Below are 19,475 nucleotides of genomic sequence, written 5' to 3' on the forward strand. Positions count from 1 at the left end.
AAAAAAAAAAAAAAAAAAAAAAAACCTGAGCTGCACAAAAAGTCTTTCCCAGGGAATCAGCAGCAAAGCAGCAATTTAGCTCAACCAGAAAGCTCATGTACTAGTCCCCATAGGAAGTTCCTCCATTTTAGAAGTAAGAAAAGGACAAAAAATTAGTTCCAGTGCAGAGTTTAAATGGTGGGAAGAGCAAATAATCCAACACAGAAATGAAAGAAAAAAACACAATACCCACAGACCAGAGACAAAGTTTGATATTAACTAGTAAAGGTCTCTTATCAACAAAGAACACCTACAAAACCTAGAAGGACCAGAACTCCCCTGGGCTAGCAAGCCAGGGAGAGCAGAGGGCTGGGGGCCTCAGTCATGCCCCCCAACACCCACAACCAGTCCATAGGGTGGGGGGCCTCAGGCCTCACACACACACCCCACCACCAACACCCACAACCAGATGAGCGACAACCACTGAGCTGCTCCAGAAAGTGCCCCAGACTCTCCTGAGCCGGGCTGGTGGGGGGCTGAGGGCCTCAGCCACACACACCCCCTGATACCCACAACCAGCCCAGTGACAACCACCGAGCCACCGCAGGAAGTGCCCCAGGGTCCCGAGCTGGGGTGGTGGGAGGAGCGAGGGCTTCAGCCACACCCCTCTGACATCTGCACCCAGCCCAGCAAGGACCAAGCCACCTCTGGAAGCCTCCTGGTCTCCCATGCAGGAATGAGGGGGATGCCATACGCCTCAACCCCACTTTTCCTCCTACCACCCTATTTCCTTACCCTTCCCCCCTCCAACTGCTCTGAAATATCATCATAGAATAGAAAAAAAAGTAATATTAATAAACTAATATATATATAACTTAGTATTTGTACTTAAGTTCTCCTTCCTTTTTTTTTAAATTATGAGAAGCAGCAAAAAAATGAACAAATAAATGCAGGTGCACTTTAACAGGATAACTCTTCCTTAAATAACTGAAAACATGTTGTCTTAATCATTTTTATTTGACTTAATTGATAAATACAAGAGAATTGTGAAACTACTGGCAATATAGTAAACTTTAAAGAATTTATTTCAACTTCACTCACTTATTATATTTCTTGGAATAGGAATATATACATTATTCACCAATAAATGTTTAATGCTTTAAATTTACAATTACCCTATTTGCAGAACTGTGAAAATCATTCTAATTAAATGAAAAAAAGATGTACAAAAATTACTTCTTTTGCTCTTATAATTCAAAATATATTCAAAATAACATTTTTACAGCAGCCAAAACTTTTAACCAAAAATTCAGAACTGCAGTCCTATAAATGCAACAAAATGGCCACATTTAATTTAATTATCTCCATTATTAACACTAAAAAAAAAATACGGTAGCTCCTAAAACAAGGCAGATTAGTAACTGATAACAGTTTTCCCTTCTGGGCACTCAAATATTTGCTCTTAATTATTATTTTTATTTCATCTTTTCAAACACAGACTATTGCTCCAACTTCAAAGAAAGTTTAAATGAACTTCTGGCATTTAATATTGGTGATGCTTGGTAAGGTTTAAGAACTCCCAATGATGAAAATCAGAAAATGACCCACAATTAAAATAAAATTACCCCAAAGGACTTACTACACAGTGAAATCAACATCAATAGTGTTTTGAATTACATAATATTTTTTTCACAAACATAGCACCTCATCAAGGATCTAGTGAACACTTTGCAATCACAATAAGGGTTGGGAGACCAAGTTCCAAAGAGAATTATGTGATTCACTTAAGATAACACTGCAAGACAAGTCTCAGGCATAATGAAGATTAGGAATGCATCTGTCGGTTCCCATGCTCTAAGAAGATGCTCATCTATATGGGTGCCATCCTGTTAAGACATGGTACTGTGTTTCCAAAACCAACAAGTAGGTGAACATTAAAATGGACTCCTGCTTTACAAATGATCTGTTAAATGCACTTGTAAAACTAAAAAAATTTCCAAAACATCAAAACAGATATGGTTATTGAATTTCCTTATTCCAGGTAACTGTTAAAAAGATACTAAATAAAGTCCGATTTTATATTGTAAAGTTTTAGTGTAAAAACTAATGTATTGAAATCCAGGAAAGTTTAACTTTTATCTAAATTTAATAAAACTACTATTCATTTCTGTGAGTTTTCACAAGCTGTACTCCTGACCTGAAGAATCACTTTTTTTGTGCCGAGGAGATGGAGTGGTCTTTGTAGGAGACGGGGATGCAGTACCAGGTGAGTCAGTCCCTCCATCAGAAGTGCTGGGTGATGACGCCAAGTAGGGAACTTTCTTTCTTCCAAGGAATCCTCCCCCTTCAAATCCTCCTTTCTTCCTTAACTCCACTTTATTTTCATTTTCATCTTCTGATGACCTTTTCTTGTGTTCTGAGAAAACTTCAGCTATTTTATGTGTTTCCAATCCACTTTCTAATTCTCTCAAACTTTTTATTTCTGTCCCAGGAGACTTCCTCTCAGACACATTACATTCCCCTACTGCCCCCTTCACTTCAGTCTGTATTGGACCCAAGTTACCATTTTCAGGAACAGCTCTTTCTACATTTCTGTTCAAATTAATAGTATGGAAGTCCCTATAACTGTGAAAGCTCTCAGTTCTTCTTGCCCTTGCTAACAAAGGACTCTCTCTGTAAGGCCTCACAGAACCGTAAGTAGCTGCTTCATGGATAGTTTCATGGTGCTGAAGCTGAAGGCTGAAATACAATTTTTTAAAAAATGATAGTTCAGATTTCACTCTGGGATTTTTCAGGAGCATATCTCATTAAATTACCAATAAAAACACATCGTATAATAAATAAACTATATTATATCCATACTTCTCTATTAAAAAATATATATTTTATATTATATATATAAAATTACAAATGCAAATAGTACCATACATGTATTCACAGTCAAGCTAGATTTCTGAATAGCTGAAAAAAAGATGGAAAAAAATCTTTAAACCAATATGGAACCAATATAATTCAGTATTTGGCCCTTGGTTCTTCAGATTTTAGAATTTTTTGTCAATATGGTAAGTAAAAAGGCAAACTAGATCATAGTATTAAAAGTACACAATGTCTAAACGTAAGATTGGACAAGATAATACAATCACTTTGGTTAATATTGTCCTTGAGGCAATAGGAACAAAAGCTTCATATACTATCCAAGATGACATAATTTTTCTAACTTCCTTTGCATAAGTTTTTGATCACATAGTAGGCATCTAAATTGGTAGCAATTCACAAGATAAGTTAAAAGGCAAAAAATGTTTTTCTATAAAAAGAATCATCTGAGAAATTTAGAAAAATTTTTAAAAAATTGATTATCAACATAGTCTGATTAAAAATGCACTTTGAAAAATATGGCTCTCTAGAACAACTATGTGTTTACAATATCTGTCAATTTTCTGAAAAAACAATCAATTCAGCTTTTATACTCAACTCTTACAATATCCAACTCTTTAACCTACCTAGAATTTGATTCTCGCAGGCGGCTATGCTGAACCACAGAAGTTGCCGGACTGATGTTAGGAGTAGCACAGCGAGATGTGCTCAGATCACACTGATCCAGTAATTTGAGTAGTTCCTCTTCAGTTGGACCACCAACATCTTAGGAAAACAAACACTCATTATAATCACTTATGTCAAAAGCTTACCCTGTGGACAAACATCTTTCTGCATGAGGACGTACCCTTATCTTCACTTTTGTTAACCATATCCATCGCAGTGGTCAGATCCCACATTTGAATGCTGCCATTTGTATGGCCTGTGAACAAGTAGCGCCTTGGCCTTGAACCCATCCTACTGGATCCCTCACATTCTCTCACTGTAAATGAGGATATGGTAGTACAGTCAACGGCTTGGATCTCACATATCCTGCAAAAGATATTACACAGTTGTAAACCATGGGAACAAGTAATATTCTATAATTCAGACTTTTTATTAATTTCTTATTTGCTAAGTTACAGTTGAATACTCCACATATCTAAAAAAGATTTAAAGGGGTTCAAGGCAAATCAACAGATACAAAATTCAAGCCCTGTTTCTTTGAGACTAGAGAAAAGGTTCTTATATAACAATGTATTAAATAATTGAAATAAGGCAAATAATCGGTCAATCTTAAAGGAAAAGCAGAAAGAGTCTTGATAGAAATGAGCAGTTCTTTAAAAGGAAGTTACAAAACTAAAAAGGCAGAAACAAAGCAAACAGACATCATGTCAGAAGAAATCTTGAAAATGTCATTTAAAATTTATGTGTAAATTTTATAAATCTGAAACGAAAAAAAATTTACAGCTCTATGGAGATGACTTAAATTGTATCCTCCATTAGGATAAAAATTAAAACTTTTTCAAAGCATTTTTATAGCTATTTCATTGATTTTCATAAAAAATAAAAGAAACTGAGAAAGAACAATTATTATACACATTGACAAATGAGGAAACCAAGGAATAATGTCAGCAAATGATTTTCCCAAAGTCACATATGGGTTGACTGAATTGCACTTGATTAAATTATTGGTCCTAGCCTACTTCAAAACAGAGTGGAAGGAGCTTATTAAAAAAATTAAAAACAAACAAACAAAAGAAGTAATTAGTACCAGGCAAATGCAAGGTCAAAAATAGAAAAGGAAGAGAAAATATAATGCATATAAATGTAAGAAACTTTATAAGAATAGAATATGAAGCTTAGCTGAGCTTCCTAGCAGGCAAAGCAAAAATGGAAAAAAAGTTAATTCCAACACGCCCACATATAGTGATATAGCCTTTCCTAGTCTCATTCCCCAATTCAAGGATAAACGTTTAAAAATTCCAGCACTGAGTATGAGGTTTACAACAATTATTTTTGTAGACCTTATCGGATTAGGAAATTTCTCCTTTTTTTAGTTGCTAGGATTTTTTAAGCATAAACAGTGCTGAATTGTTAAATGTTTTTTCTGTGTTTATTGAGATGATCATAATTTTTCTCATTATTGTTAATGCAATAAATTATATTTACTGTTGCCTGTAAATTGATTTAAAATGTTTTTAAAAACCAAATTCTGGTTTATATTTAAAATAAAACAAATCAGAGTGGCCAGTTAGCTCACTTGGAAGAGTGTGGTGCCGACAACACCAAGGTCAAGGGTTTGGATCCCCTACTGGCCAGCCACTAAAAACAAAAACAAAACAAAACAAACAAAAACAAATAAAACAAATCAACGTTTATATGTGCATGAAAACAAACATGATTTTGCTCTTTTTCCCCCCTAAGGGATAGATTCCTTAGAATCATTCCTTTCTTTAAATTTTTCTACAGAATTTTTTCCTGCTTGCTTTCAATGAAACTCTTGCATTTCACTTCTCACTATTGTAAGAGCTTGAACTGTTTTACACAAAAAGCTTTGGTTCACAATAGCTTCATAAAGGATTGGTTTTCTATTCAATTCTACAAAGTAATTTCTGCTTGGTATTTTTGTAACTATAGCTTTTCCTCTAGAATCATAAACTTAACAATTATAAAGTTTGTTTTATCATGTGGAAGTTATAGATTACAACACACCGCTGTGGCTTGAAATAACAGAAGAGGAGGGATCTTAGAATTGAACAAGGATATGAGATACTACATTGTTAGAGAATGTTATGACACCAGTTTTAATAAACATTTGGCAGCTTTTCACTGAATACGCACACTACACTAAATCACAGAAATTTATAACATTTCTTGAGATAACAATTTGATCTCTAACTACATCACAGGCTCCTAATACATTTCCTTTAAAAAAAAAAAAACTGTCAAAAAACAGTTTAGGTACATAAAAATCATTTTTTGGAGTTAATTCATTTAATATTTGCTAATAACGACATACAATCTTTTATGGAAAAAATTTAACATCTCTCAACAGTTTATTCATTAAAATATTAAGAAGACATGCTAAGGAAAAGGCAAACAAGAAATTTTAAAAACATCAATAGCATTAGTAACAAAATGAAAATCAATAACCTTCTTAATAAAACTATTAATAATAATTTTATTTTCTCATGTTGGGCATGTAAAAAAATTTGTTTTAAAAGGGTAGAAATGCTAAAATTCAATCTGTTTGAGGCTATAATTTTTAAAGAAGTAAAATTTTACTCAATGGAAAAGGAAAAAGAACTAACTAGCTCTATTGTAAACTGTGCCAAGATTATGCAAATTAGTTATTATTGATCAATGTTTAATTGCTTTATTTTTATTTTAAAAGGGGATACTGAATGTCAAAATATCTGTAATGTCTTATTTGAGAGATGTAAATAATGTACATACATTTGTATGTGACAGGATAGAAAATATTTAAATTCTAAGTTTTTTTTAAGGAAAAAACTGAGTATTTATAAAAAAATTAATAAATAGTCATGTCTGGCATGATAAAAGTTCACTGTGTTCTTGTTCTATTATGTCACTTGTCCTTCCTAATGGTCCACAGCATCAGTGAAAATCTTAAATAAACCCTAGAGAATAAGCACAAAGTTTATTGTCTTAATTTTAAGTTATAATAATCATGAGATAATATATAGATTTTTCTCCCAACAATTTGTTTCTGGTAGTACTCTTTTATCAATGTCAAATGATGCTATATATTTTGTAAAACAAAAGTGATTTCCAAATATAAATATCTCAGTAAAGTGTTACCTTTTCCCAGTGGATGAGAGTCTTACAAATAGTTTGTTAGTGATGGGAACAACTTTCTGGATAAACACCTGTTGATCATCTCGCTCTCCAAAAGGCCCTTGGTCATAATACAGAAAAGTTCAAAAGAAGTTAGTTAAAATTTAATTTGTTTCATTTTACAAAAGGAACATTAATATTAATTAAAAAAAAAATTCTCATGCCTACCAATATGGCCTTGCCTTCCAAGTCAAAATCAGATGCAAAATACAGTTGAATAAGTATTTCAATTTGCATTAAAAAAAGTTGAAAGAAATACATAATATTTCAAAATTATATTTTATGCACTTAAGGCTATAAAAGCTGAAGGCAATAATTTGCTTAAGGCTCTACACTAACAGTACTAGAAGGAGAGGAGACCTGCTAAAATATTTATTATCTTTGGGAATGTACTTAGATTATAATGTAAAAAACAAGGATGTATAAATTAAGTCACCTCATGTATTAAGTATACTTTTTTGAAAAGCTAACATGTAAAATGTTAAAATATAAAGTAAAACTTCATTAAATAGATTTTAATTAGAAGCCTCCATTAACCAGATTTCTTTCTTCAATATTTTTTAAAAGATGCAAATTAAAAGGAAAGAACTTCATATAGGATAATTGGTAAACCAAAAAAGAAAAGCATCAAGTGTTCAAAGATGAAAGTAAAGTATGAAATTTACTACTGAGTTGCATCCTGCAAGGTTTTCAATCTAAAAAGAAAGATTCAATTTTTTTCACTTTACTGTACTTGGAGAGGCAAGTAAATAGCCAAATGTGTTTCAGAAAGCTTTTGAACAACAATGCAAAAAAGAAAAAAAAAAAAGCATTTTCATACAAAACTTAAACATAAGATTTTAATAATTTTCTTTTCCCATTATACTCATTAGCTAAAATAATACTTATTGTTCATAAAAAGTATGTTATGTACAACAAAACTTTTAAAAAGACAATATATCCCAAGTTACCTTTTATGAATTACACCAACTTAATAACAAATATACAATAGCATCTTTATTATTAGTTAGCAGACACTTATACTGTGCTTATTATTGTCACAGTGAATGCTTTATGAATATTAACTCATTTCAATCATCATAAGCACTTAAGGGAGGTACTACTATTATCTCCATTTTACAGATGAGAAAACTAATACACCAAGAGATTAGTTAACTAGATCTCATAGGTCCTCTGGGATGGAACTGGAATTGGAATGAATCCATGCTGTCTGGCTCCACAATCTGGCTCTTCACTACACTACACAGTTGCTCAACTACTGAACAACTTTCTGACATCTAATTCTACTGAAATGAAATGATGGTCTTCATCCAACAATCCATAAACAAAGTCAAAATAGTGGTGATGAATAAAATACCTAGGAATGAGAAGACTATGGAACTGCATCTTCTCTCCCCTTAACCTTGATATTGACACGAGATTCTCACATAACCTAACTCTTCATACTTTAATTATCTGCCCCTCACCAATTTATAGTTTCTCCAAACACTCTCCCCAAATTGGCTCCTTTCCTCAGAATACAAAATATCCTTGGATCTTTCCTATCTTCAATGGGGAAGAAGGAAGGAGGAATCAAAACTATGACCTTTGAACTTCCTCGCCTTCTTACTAGCTCCATTACTTCTTTCTTTCATGGTTACCCACAATATCTATTACTCCATTACGCACCACAATCTAGATTCCACCCATTCCACCCAACTGTAACTGCACTCTAGCACTCTATCCTGTTCCACTGATCTATATGTCTATCTCTTAGGATATTTTTTTAAAAATTATAAACAAGAAAAAAAAATCTATGATCTCTTATTTCATTGAGGTTTATAATTAATTTACTGTTTCTAAATACCTCTTTATTCACATTATATATACATGTTCTCCCTTAACAACTCATCTATTCCCAGGGTGTTTTCAACTGCACCTTATATACTGATAACTCATGAATATAATTTCTAGTTAAAGTCTTTCTCCAGAGGTCTGACCTTTATACCCTCATAGCACAGAATGGTATCCACAGGCACCATCACTCAAGATATACAAGTATAAATTCATCTTTTTTCAAAATAAGTCCCTTTTTCTACATTTCTTTATTTCAGTTAATGATACTAAGTTACTGCATTTCCCAAGTAAGAATCCTGAGGGTGATTCTAGACTCCTTACTCTCTGGTACCTGCCACATCTAATCAATCACCACCATGCCCTTTGGTTCTTATTAAATGTTTTCTCCTCTTTAGATAATTAATGAATTCCTCCTTCCTGACTTTCGTGCTTCACCACTCTCTGAGGTTTCTTGCCTGCTCATGAAGGATGAATTATCTACAGCACAAATCTAGTATCATTCTCAAAATTCTTCAAAAGCTCCTCATTACTATAAGACAGAATCTAAATTCCTCAATGTATACCTAAATTCCTCAAAATTCCTTTGATGTATACAGGCTTTCCATGATCTGGCCTCTGTCTATTAACTCCGTTTTCATGTCCTACTATTCTATACCCTATACTCCAGCAATTAATGACCTTCTTGACATTTTCCAAACTTGCCAGGTTCTCTTAGCCTCCATCCCTTTAACATGCTATTTTCTCTGCCAGGAATATTCCAATCCTAGAACTTTCCACACCCACCAAACACGTACCATCCTTCATGTGTCAGTTCAAACATTAAAAAAGACCTCTATGAAGTGTTCTCTGTCTGAACACCAGTTTCCATCAATGTTAAGCGGGGATAACATCTACCTCATAAAATTGTCAAGAAGATTAAATAAGAGTGTATGTTACAATACCTAGCATAAATCCTGGCGCTATCTTCCCTGGGTCCTTTTTGCCACTATGCTCTATGCATAGTGAACAAAATACAATTGTTTTCTTTTCATTCTTCCTGCTCATTGTACTGTAAGTTGATGTTCACCCACTCTTTTTCTAAGGTGTGGAGCAAAAGTACTCAATACACATTTGTTGAATAAATAAAAATAAAAACTTTCAGTTCCTAGCATCATGTAGGAAACTGGGATCACATAGCAATTGTTAAAACTGACAACGCTGACTGACCATTACTTTTTAAAAAAATACTAAGACTGTGGTAGTATAATTCTAATAAGTAGCTTTATATTTTCAAAGATAACTATTTTGAAATCTTTATATGGGAGCATATTTAGATGAATGTAAACTTAATAGTTTCACAAAAATCAATTCTAATGTACTCCTTTCTATTCTCCAAAGGTGCTGTAATTTCTGCTTATAGAAAATGACCAGAAAGATACATTAGTTAACCAATAGGTCCTACAGAACTATTGTTAAGGACAGTGAGATACAACTGCATATATAATATAGATTCTTTCAAATGGGCCCTTGGGAGAAATAATCTGTCTCCACAATGACTGTGTACGTGTATGCATGCATGTGTGTGTTTACCTGAGTGTACATGTATGTATGATGGAGAGAGAGACGAATCAGCCTAACTTTATATACCTTTTGCTGAAATCAGAGCATATTAATGGTGGCATGCTACATTGTTTCCTAATGGATATAACGCAATCAAAATGACTCATTGTATAAGAATATCAACCGTTTTCTAGATTCAAATTTTATTTTCAATAAATTATTAACAATAAAAGAAAAAATATTTCGTTTCAAATGTGCACAGCTATCACAGCTTTTAATTATAAACAAAAGTAGTTAGCATTTGGAGATGACATTATTTAAATAAGGAAATGCTAATAAGATAAAAAATTTGCTCTCATAACTTTAAATAATGAAAAATCCCGCAATAATATAATTTTGTGAATACATAGAACTTAATGAGAAAAATGTACTAAACTTCTGTTTTGAATGAGTTTCAAAATTAAAATGTTTATATTTAAAACTCATTTATACGTTTCGACTACAAGTTAACACACTTCTTATGAATTGCCCATATGATACTTACAAATGCCCCATAATAATCTAACCCACCTATGTCATTTCCAGAGGAATAGCTACCATGACTTTCTGTCTCCTCCAGAGACAGTATCTTGAATGATGCTAAAGGAGTAGAACCGGGCTGGGTAGAGATCATTCCTCTGAATCGTGTTACTGTCCATGTCCGGACATGATTATTATCTGCACAGACTAGGACAGAAAGAGAACACAGAAGAGTTGTTACATACAGATTACAAGAGCACCACCAAAATCACTTCTATAAACACATTTTAACTATTTTCACTATGATCTACATTAAACAGACCACAGTACATTTTAAGTGGCAAATGACATATTTATCTTAAAATTCTATTTAATTGGTACCTAGCTAACAAAAGTGAGAGAACTGAACATGGGTTTACCTTACTGCAAATATGAGGTATATAAGTAAATTTATGGATCCTTATAAAAATAGCCTGTAGGGTATAAAGGTTGGAAAGATTTTTAAGAATGTGTGTATAAGAGAGAAGATGACGAATATTAGTCTGCTCTGTAGCTCAGTTACAAAGTAAACAGTTGCCTAGATTATTTTATCCAACCACAAAAACTGTTTCTATGTTACTCAAATGAAAAAATAAGATTCTTTACTTAAGCTGAGCATTATTTTTATATAAAATAAGAGAGTCTGCATTTAAGAAACATGCTCTGATTATTTTTTGTTTAATAGAAATAATATTAAGTGGGTATTATTGGGATATTTCCTAACCTACCTCTATTGCTTTTTTGCCTGAATAGATACTGTCAGAAAATATACACCAAAAGTGATATCACTAATGCAAGAACTATACTTTTTTATCATGCCCTAATAAAAAAATACACTAACTTGCGATTATAATGACTTCAGAAAATTTATTATTAGCAATGAGCTATGAACTCATCAGTAGATACTAGAAAAGTACCCCAAATTTTTTATATATACACATATCATTTCCTACTGTGTAAAATGTCACAGGCGCATATTTTAAACAAAACTTAAGAAATTTAATTTTGGCAAATAGCAATAAGTAATATATATACACTTTTTATTCTTACGTAACAAAATTCTCAATTCTCACAATGCCCATTTTCTGGTGAAAAAGGATACATTTAGTTCTAAGCTGTTTAATCTGTTTCATGAGAAATAATTTTTGATTTCATTATTAAACTTATTAGGATTAGAAAAATAATTTAAATATTTTTGGCTGATTCAACAGAGAAATTCTGTGAATATTCATCATTATCTAAAGTTTTTATTTAAGTCATTAAAATACATACTACAGGAAAAAGTCATCACATATATGTTGATATCCACCAGGTGGCAGAACAAAACTGGGTATACATAAACTCCAGATTTTTGGTTAGACTGTACATTCTTCTTAACAAACTTATTTAAATTTCAAACCTACATGAAACATTTGATGTTATAATACAAATTTTACTAAGTAGTTCTTTGGTGTCACATCCTACAATAACATAAGCATCAAAATAATAGCAATTATTACTGAGCATCTCAAAGTATTGTCATTCAAACATCACAACAACCCTGCAAAATAGTCTATTTTCTCACAGGGTGAAATCCCTTATTTTATATAACATTTATTTAGCATCTTCTATGTGCCAGGAACTACACTAAGTGCTAAGAATCAGGTGGAGAACAAAAAGTACAAAAAGTACTATTGTAGTGCTTATTTCATAATCCAGAAGAGGGAGACTGATGATAAACAAGCAAACAAATAAATGATCAAGTTATAAGCCAATGAAGAAAACAAATCAAGACTCTGTTAGAGAAATTTATTGTTGGACAGAGGTTTGGCTAAGTCAGACTGGGTGGCCAAGGAGGTCTCACTGAGGAGCTATTTGGAACAGGACCCGAATATCAAGAAGGCAACCAAACAAGTATCTAGGGGCAAAACATTTCAAGTAAAAAGAACAAGAGCATCGGTTCTAAGGCATTTTTGAGAAATAGGAAAAAAAAAAAAAAGCCAACAGATTAGTGTCAAGAGCAACAAGAAAAGTTGCTGGAGAGTTGGGAAGAGATTTGAAAGGCAGGTAGGATCTAGAACAGGAAGAGCCACATAGGTCATTGTAAAAACTTACATTTTTTCTAAATAAATGGAAAGCACTGGGAATCAAACCTGGTTTGTATTTCTAAAAGATATTTCTGGCTGCTGTGTGGAACCCGTACCATAGAGAGGCAAAATAAAAATACAGGAAGAGTTGAGACGCTACTACAGTAATCTAGGGGAGAAACGATGATGATTTGAGCTACTAGGCTGTCGGCAATGAGAAGTGATCAGACCTGTGACATATGTGGCAGTAAAGCCAGCAGGACTTACTAATAGGTTACACATATGTTGAAGGTGGGGAGGAAGGTGAGAGAGGGAGAAATCAAGGTGATTCTGAGATTTTCAGCTCGAGTAAATGAGTAGTGGTGATATTATACACTAAAATAGCTTTTTAGAAAGAAATCAAAAGTTCCATTTTGTCCAGGTTAAGTTTGAGATGCCTATTAAATATATGGCCACTGATACAGACTGGATATACAAGTTTGGAACTCTGGGAACAGTCACAGGTGGAGGAAAAGTCTGGGTGCCACTGGCATATAAATAATAATTAACATTCAAACCACCAGGGAAAGTACAAAGAAAAACAGAGCCTAGGAAAGAGCTCTGGGGCAACTGAACATTTCTCAATTGGGCAAAAGAGGAGGAATCAGCAAGAGAGTGTGAGAAAGATGCTTCAGTGGGGCAAGTGAGTACTAGGTAAGTATTGCTTTAGGAAAGCCCACACAAGAGATTGTTTTAGGAAGGCGAGATTATAATTATACCCCCAAAATTGGACGTTCAATAAAAGTACATTCATTCATTCACCCATGGACAATGTATTTCAGCTCCACTTAGTGATAAGTCAGACTGAGAACAGTGAAAGATGCATCACCCTGTAGGCAGTCTTCAGATAAACAGACTCAATCTACGAGAAGTATATTTATAAAAATTTTAAGCTAGGCATGAACTGCTCTACAAGAGCTATAAGACTCCTCTAAAAAGCAAGCTCTACTGATCATATTCAATTTTCACAAAAGTAGTCCTTATTAAACTTGAAATTTAGTATCTAATTTTTAATGTATATAATGAGTATCTAAATTTTTAAAAATTTTATATGACTATAAGGAACTGCAAACGCACAAAAAGGTCGTTTTCTTCCAATAATCTCTATACATTCTACAAGATTTTAATTTTTTCTAAGATAATCAAGTATCAAAATACACATCTAAATCTACAACATTAGCATTAAACCTTAAGACAATCAACCAGTTTATATTAAAATTCAAACTTGGAAAATTTCTCTAATAAAAATTGTTCTCAATAGGACTATGATAAATATTTTGAAATAAAATATGCCACGAGAACAAAATATTAGAATAGAGAGTAAATAAGATATGATACCTCCTAAATTTATGTATACTACAACCAGGAAAAATTTTTAAAATCTTTAAAAGGCAATCATAACATTTCTTCAGTTATTAAACTTCTCTACTATTTCTTTATGTATATTTTTCTCACATAAAACACTGCTTTTACATTCTTTTCACTTGTAGGAGTATAGAAAACTATACATAGGGCAAAGTTTTACATGCAGTAGAACACATTACCACTAGTCATAAAGTCACTTTACCTGATACAAGATGCTTCTCTGATAGCATGATTTTTGTAACAGGACTTCGGTGAACCGTGAAAGTCTGAAAAAGCTGAGGACCTGACCCAACTGTCTCTGGGTGCTGGACAATCACTCGTACTGCTCCCGAGCTTGTACCATAGGCGATCTCAATCCAGTTACCACTGACACCTACACAAAGTCAAAAGTTGAAAGGTAGTATATTAGATGACAATAAAGAGAAAGCTGCCTTGCAAAGCTTCCCTATGATAAAAGAGGCAGAGCTGCATTCAGGGCTTGTATCAGTCCCAAATCCAACTCAACAGAGACTTCTCTGGTCATCTTAAAATCATTATTTCTTTCATAAATCTTTTCCTAACTCTCACTCCAAGACAGACTGCTTCCCTCCTTCCTTGTACTATGTATGGGACTCTATCATAGTATCTGTAACACACTAATCCTGTATTTATATCCATGTCTATCTACCTCTATTCCTTATTGACGAGACTGAATCATAATCATCTTTTTAACTGCCACCTTTCTGGGTGTTTAAGACATAGTAGGTACTCAGTACATGCTTAAAGAACTAATAAATCTGCATGTCAAGATTGTCACTGAAAGAACAATATTCCTAAAGCAATATTCCATATTACTTCTAGCCTAGAATGACCACCTGTTTTACTTTTATTACAATATTGCATCATCCTTGAATAATCAAGCATTATATAAACCATTTAAAGTTTCAAAACATTGATCTATGGCATAAACACACCCATTACAGTGCTTGCATCATACTTACCTGTGTTGCCTCTTCTAATCATGTATAGCTAATCATGTTAGGTTTAGCCATGGCTTTTTTTAAAAAACAAGTGCCCAGACCCCATCACAAATTTAAAGATAGGATGGAGCTCCATAACCTATGGAGTTTCACAGATAGAGAACCTCTTAGTTTTACTAGCTGTTCTTTCTGATTCTCCCAAAAATACTTGCATCAAAGGAAGAAGAACATCCAGAGAAAACACTTCCTGTAACCAGGAAAAATGACTTAAAAGTCCCCCTGCCACCACAAAAGAAGTGCTGTGATTTAAAAAAAAAAAAAAAAAAATAAACAATTACAGGTAGATCTACCATATGACCCAGCCTATTCCACTATTGGGAACATACCCAGAGGAATAGAAATCATCATGCTGAAGTGATACCTGTACTCCAACGTTTACTGCAGCACTATTTACAATAGCCAAGAGTTGGAATCAGCCCAAATGTTCATCGTCAGATGAGTGGATAAGGAAACTGTGGTATAACTGTACAATGGAATTCTACTCTGCTATAAAAACGGATGAAATACTACCATTCGCAACAACATGGATGGCCTTAGAGAAAATTATATTAAGTGAAACAAGTCAGGCACAGAAAGAGAAATACCACATATTCTCACTTACTTGTGGGAGCTAAAAATAAATAAACACAAACAAGGAGGCGAGGAAAGAAGACACAACAATCACAACAATTCCTTGAACTTGTTAAGACAAGTGAATATATATGATGTGGTAGGAGGGGAGAAAGGTAGGGCAGAAAGAGGAATAGGTAAAGGGTCATGAAAATCAACTACAATGTATATTGAGAAGTTAAAATTAAAAAAAAAAAAAAATCCACATCTCATAGAGCAGGGCTCAGCAAACTTTCTGTAAAGGGTCAGATGACAAATATTTTAAACTTTGCATGCCATATTATCTCTGCCACAACCTCTTAACCCTGTCATTGTGGATATTAGATGCACAAAAGCAGCCAAAGACAGTATGTCAAGCTATTAACAAAAACAGCTGGTGTGGCCAGCCACCTGTGGTTTGTTGATCCCTGTTCTAGACAGTTTAAATGCTACTATAATTTCAATCAAATTCATCTATGTACATTAGAATATATCTTTCATATGAAAGATTATGATTTCCTTTAATGAATTCAATAAAATGATAATCTTGTATAAGTAACACATTCAAACCTATTAATACTACTGAATATAAGTTAATATTTCTTAGAATTCCTTTCATTACAGATAAATTTAAAATTTCCCATTTACGTTTCTTTCACTCTATAATACAGAATACAGAACAAATCTGTTAATTTTATTGTAATGGCCTCTGAAAGGCAATGAAAATTATATAGAAAGAGAGCTTCCAAATAAAATGTCTTTTCTACAACATAAATTTAAAAATTCCCAAGTAAATAAGCTTATTTTCAAATACGAAGTAATAGTCTAAGAGCTTTTTTTGTTGTTAAAATAATAAAAAGCTCCTAATTTCAAACTAAAATCAGTTATTTCAATAGGAAGGTAAATGTGCAGAATATTTTTTCTAATTTCAGTTAATATTGTAATAATATAGCTTAACAAATACAAATCAGGAGGGAAAAAGTTCTAATTTCACACTTCAAATTGTTTACTGGTTATGTTTGACTTCAGTATAAAACCAAATATAAATTTTAGACTAATAGAGATAAAATGCTTATCAGTCAAGTTCTCAAACAGAAAGAACCAGATTAGTATTATCTAGTCATGTAATAAACTAATAAATAAAGACACGCTCTTAAAAAAGCTTTAAGAATTTATGATAATTAGCCATGTACTAACTTGTTTTGGGCGTGAGGTAAACACTGAGAGCAGTAATCGCATCATTTGAAGGATCATGATAAAGTTCAGTGACAAGAAGATCATTATCCTTCATTCGTAAAGGGAACTTCTGCATATCTAAAAAACGACAATTTTTAAATAGCATTAAAATACAAGTAAATAGTGCATCTATTTAAAACTAAAAAGTACTGTTTTCTTGTTCTCATTTTAAAAATCATATTAAATAGACCCATGTTATTAAGTGTCCACATACTTACCTATGTAATATATTGATCCATTGTTACATCCGAGTAGAAGGAATGACCCAGCAGTGTCATAACTAGTTATAGGAACAACATCTTGGACCTGATGTAGTAAGATTATTTATTAGATGTTAGATAGTAATCATATTTTTTTTTCTGTTTAATTTCCTCAAAACTTTGACTCTTTTGACATAAAGGCAACCAACATCCAACTTTAATATGGCTTAGAAAATGAACTTACTTTAAGAGTGCATGCATGTGAACATGCACACGCACGCACACACACATACCACCTATGAGACAGGGAACTCTAAAAAATCATCAACATAGTATCTTGCAAAGATTTTTTTAAAAATATATTTCCCACAGCAGTACTTTCCTTTCTGAACATAGATGGATTATTTCCTTTTCCTGCCCATGATCACTAGTTCACAGCCCACTGGAACTGGAAGGCCAAGTCTGCCCAGGTCCCTTCTCTTTCTCACACAAGAGATTAAATGACCCGCCCAAAGTCACATAGTAAGTAAGGGAAAGAATAAGAGCCAATGAACAGATCAACTGATTTCCAGACAGCCCTTGCTCCCTTAATAATTTATTATAATTTCTTTGAAAAGGTAGTATTCTCTATTTTCACTTTCCTTATTAAAGATTTTTACCTGTTTTCTAGAAAATGTCAAGGCAAACAAAGTCCTGTATGTGTGTGTTTAAGTACTGGAATAAAAAACCCCAGCTTTTCCAAGCAAATCAATCTAATTTACAAATTAATAACTGCCTGTTAAAAGAAAAAGGCATGAGTTTTAGTACAAAACAAAATTTAAAAGAAAAAATACAAAAAATGTTAGAGTAGTGGCAATACGAGATCGAAACGAATCTTCCATTTATAGCCAGGCCAGAGACGCATGTGAAACTTCACAGATGACATTTAAATGAAATGTTAGACACCAAGTTTTGCAAAGAGAAGTCAAAAAGAGATTTCCAATAATTTAAAAATCAAAAATGTTAAGGGACTTTTATTTCTCATATTTACATTGCATTTAAAAAGTTAAAATCTAAACATTTGTTTAACAGTGAGTACTTTTTATGTACCAGATGTTACCCAAGAGAACAAGTACTAGACTGGAGATAAGGGATGTGAGATATCACTTCTGATCTGTAAGAGCTTGTAAACTTTTGAGAGAGAAAGAAAAATAAAAAAGAATTACAGTGTGGTAGGCATTAACATAGAGTGTGCAATACAATCACAGAGGAGGGAGGAGAGACTGTCCTCTCAATGCTGGTGGGGAAGATGAGCAAAGAAGGGCTAAGAGTTGGTTAGAGTCTGGTGCTGATAACACTGACCCAGGTCCAGGGTTCAATCCCTGTACCAGCCAGCTGCCAAAAAAAAAACAAGGGAAGGGTTCAGAGAGAAAGGAAAGCTTGAAACTAAAGTCAGTCAGAGGAAGGGGAGAGGAAATGTCTGACAGAACAGCAAGTAAAAGAAACAAAGAATCTAGGTCCATTTTACTTAAAAAAAAAAAAAAAAAAAAACTACAAAAGAGCTAAAACTTAGAAATAATGAGTCCTCTAAGTCATTCATGTACATGTCTCTAATTTCTGTATGTACCTTCTTGGTGTCATGCACAGTAATAAATTACACTAGAAATATTTCTGCAAAGAATCCAATCATCATGCCCTAACACCAGGCCAACCTTCCAGTTTTGTAGCAGGTGAACAACTGAGAACTTTTCAGTGATACGAGTCTAAAGAATGGAGGGAAGACTGCTTTATACACCACTGACCAATTTTCTCACCCCAGTTCGCTGGACCTTTTTAGCTCCAGCACTACAGGAAGAGCTTCAACTCCTACCCCACAATCTTCACAGCAGAAAGATAGGGATAGATAAAGCCATGAGAGATTCCTCTCCCTTTGGACCCATTTTTCAATGAAAGATTGGCAGCAGCCTGGAGCTTCCTAAGCCACATCAAAGACAAACATTTTTACCATATGTTCTCTGGGAGGATGGGCTAGAGGCTTCCAACGTCTTTTTCTGCAACCTTTAACCATGTCCTGCTTTTCTTTTTTTTTTTTTTTTTTCCTTTTTGTCTTTTTTACTGACCAGTACGGGATCGCAACCCTCGGTGTCGCGCCCGCGCCACGCTCAGCCAGTGAGCGGGAACCGGTCACCACATGGGATCCGAACCCTCGGCGGGAGCGTCACCACACTCCCAAGTGACGTACTCTCCAGTGCGCCACCGGGCCGGCCTGTCCTGCTTTTCTTTACATGTCTACCCCTCAGTACAGGAAGAACAGAAAAGGAGATGATGAGCAGTGGTACAAAGGAGTTAGTACTGCC

At 33.7% G+C, this 19,475-nt stretch overlaps 1 protein-coding gene across 1 annotated transcript in view; it reads right to left on the bottom strand.

Annotated features, from left to right (window-relative positions):
- Positions 1 to 977: 977 nt before the first annotated feature.
- Positions 978 to 19,475, bottom strand: part of KCTD3 (potassium channel tetramerization domain containing 3) — a 42,104-nt gene continuing 23,606 nt past the window's right edge. The window contains exons 8-15 of the mRNA XM_008583090.1: positions 17,158 to 17,245; positions 16,901 to 17,017; positions 14,299 to 14,469; positions 10,639 to 10,794; positions 6,658 to 6,754; positions 3,701 to 3,885; positions 3,480 to 3,618; positions 978 to 2,718 (exon numbers count right to left, since the gene is read on the bottom strand). Of these exons, the coding sequence (XP_008581312.1) occupies positions 2,157 to 2,718; positions 3,480 to 3,618; positions 3,701 to 3,885; positions 6,658 to 6,754; positions 10,639 to 10,794; positions 14,299 to 14,469; positions 16,901 to 17,017; positions 17,158 to 17,245 (1,515 nt within the window). The 3' untranslated portion in view covers positions 978 to 2,156. The remainder of the gene's footprint in view (positions 2,719 to 3,479; positions 3,619 to 3,700; positions 3,886 to 6,657; positions 6,755 to 10,638; positions 10,795 to 14,298; positions 14,470 to 16,900; positions 17,018 to 17,157; positions 17,246 to 19,475) is intronic.

This window comes from Galeopterus variegatus, unplaced genomic scaffold (assembly GCF_000696425.1).
Source record: "Galeopterus variegatus unplaced genomic scaffold, G_variegatus-3.0.2 Scaffold2828, whole genome shotgun sequence".
In the NCBI taxonomy this organism is placed as follows: Eukaryota; Metazoa; Chordata; class Mammalia; order Dermoptera; family Cynocephalidae; genus Galeopterus; species Galeopterus variegatus.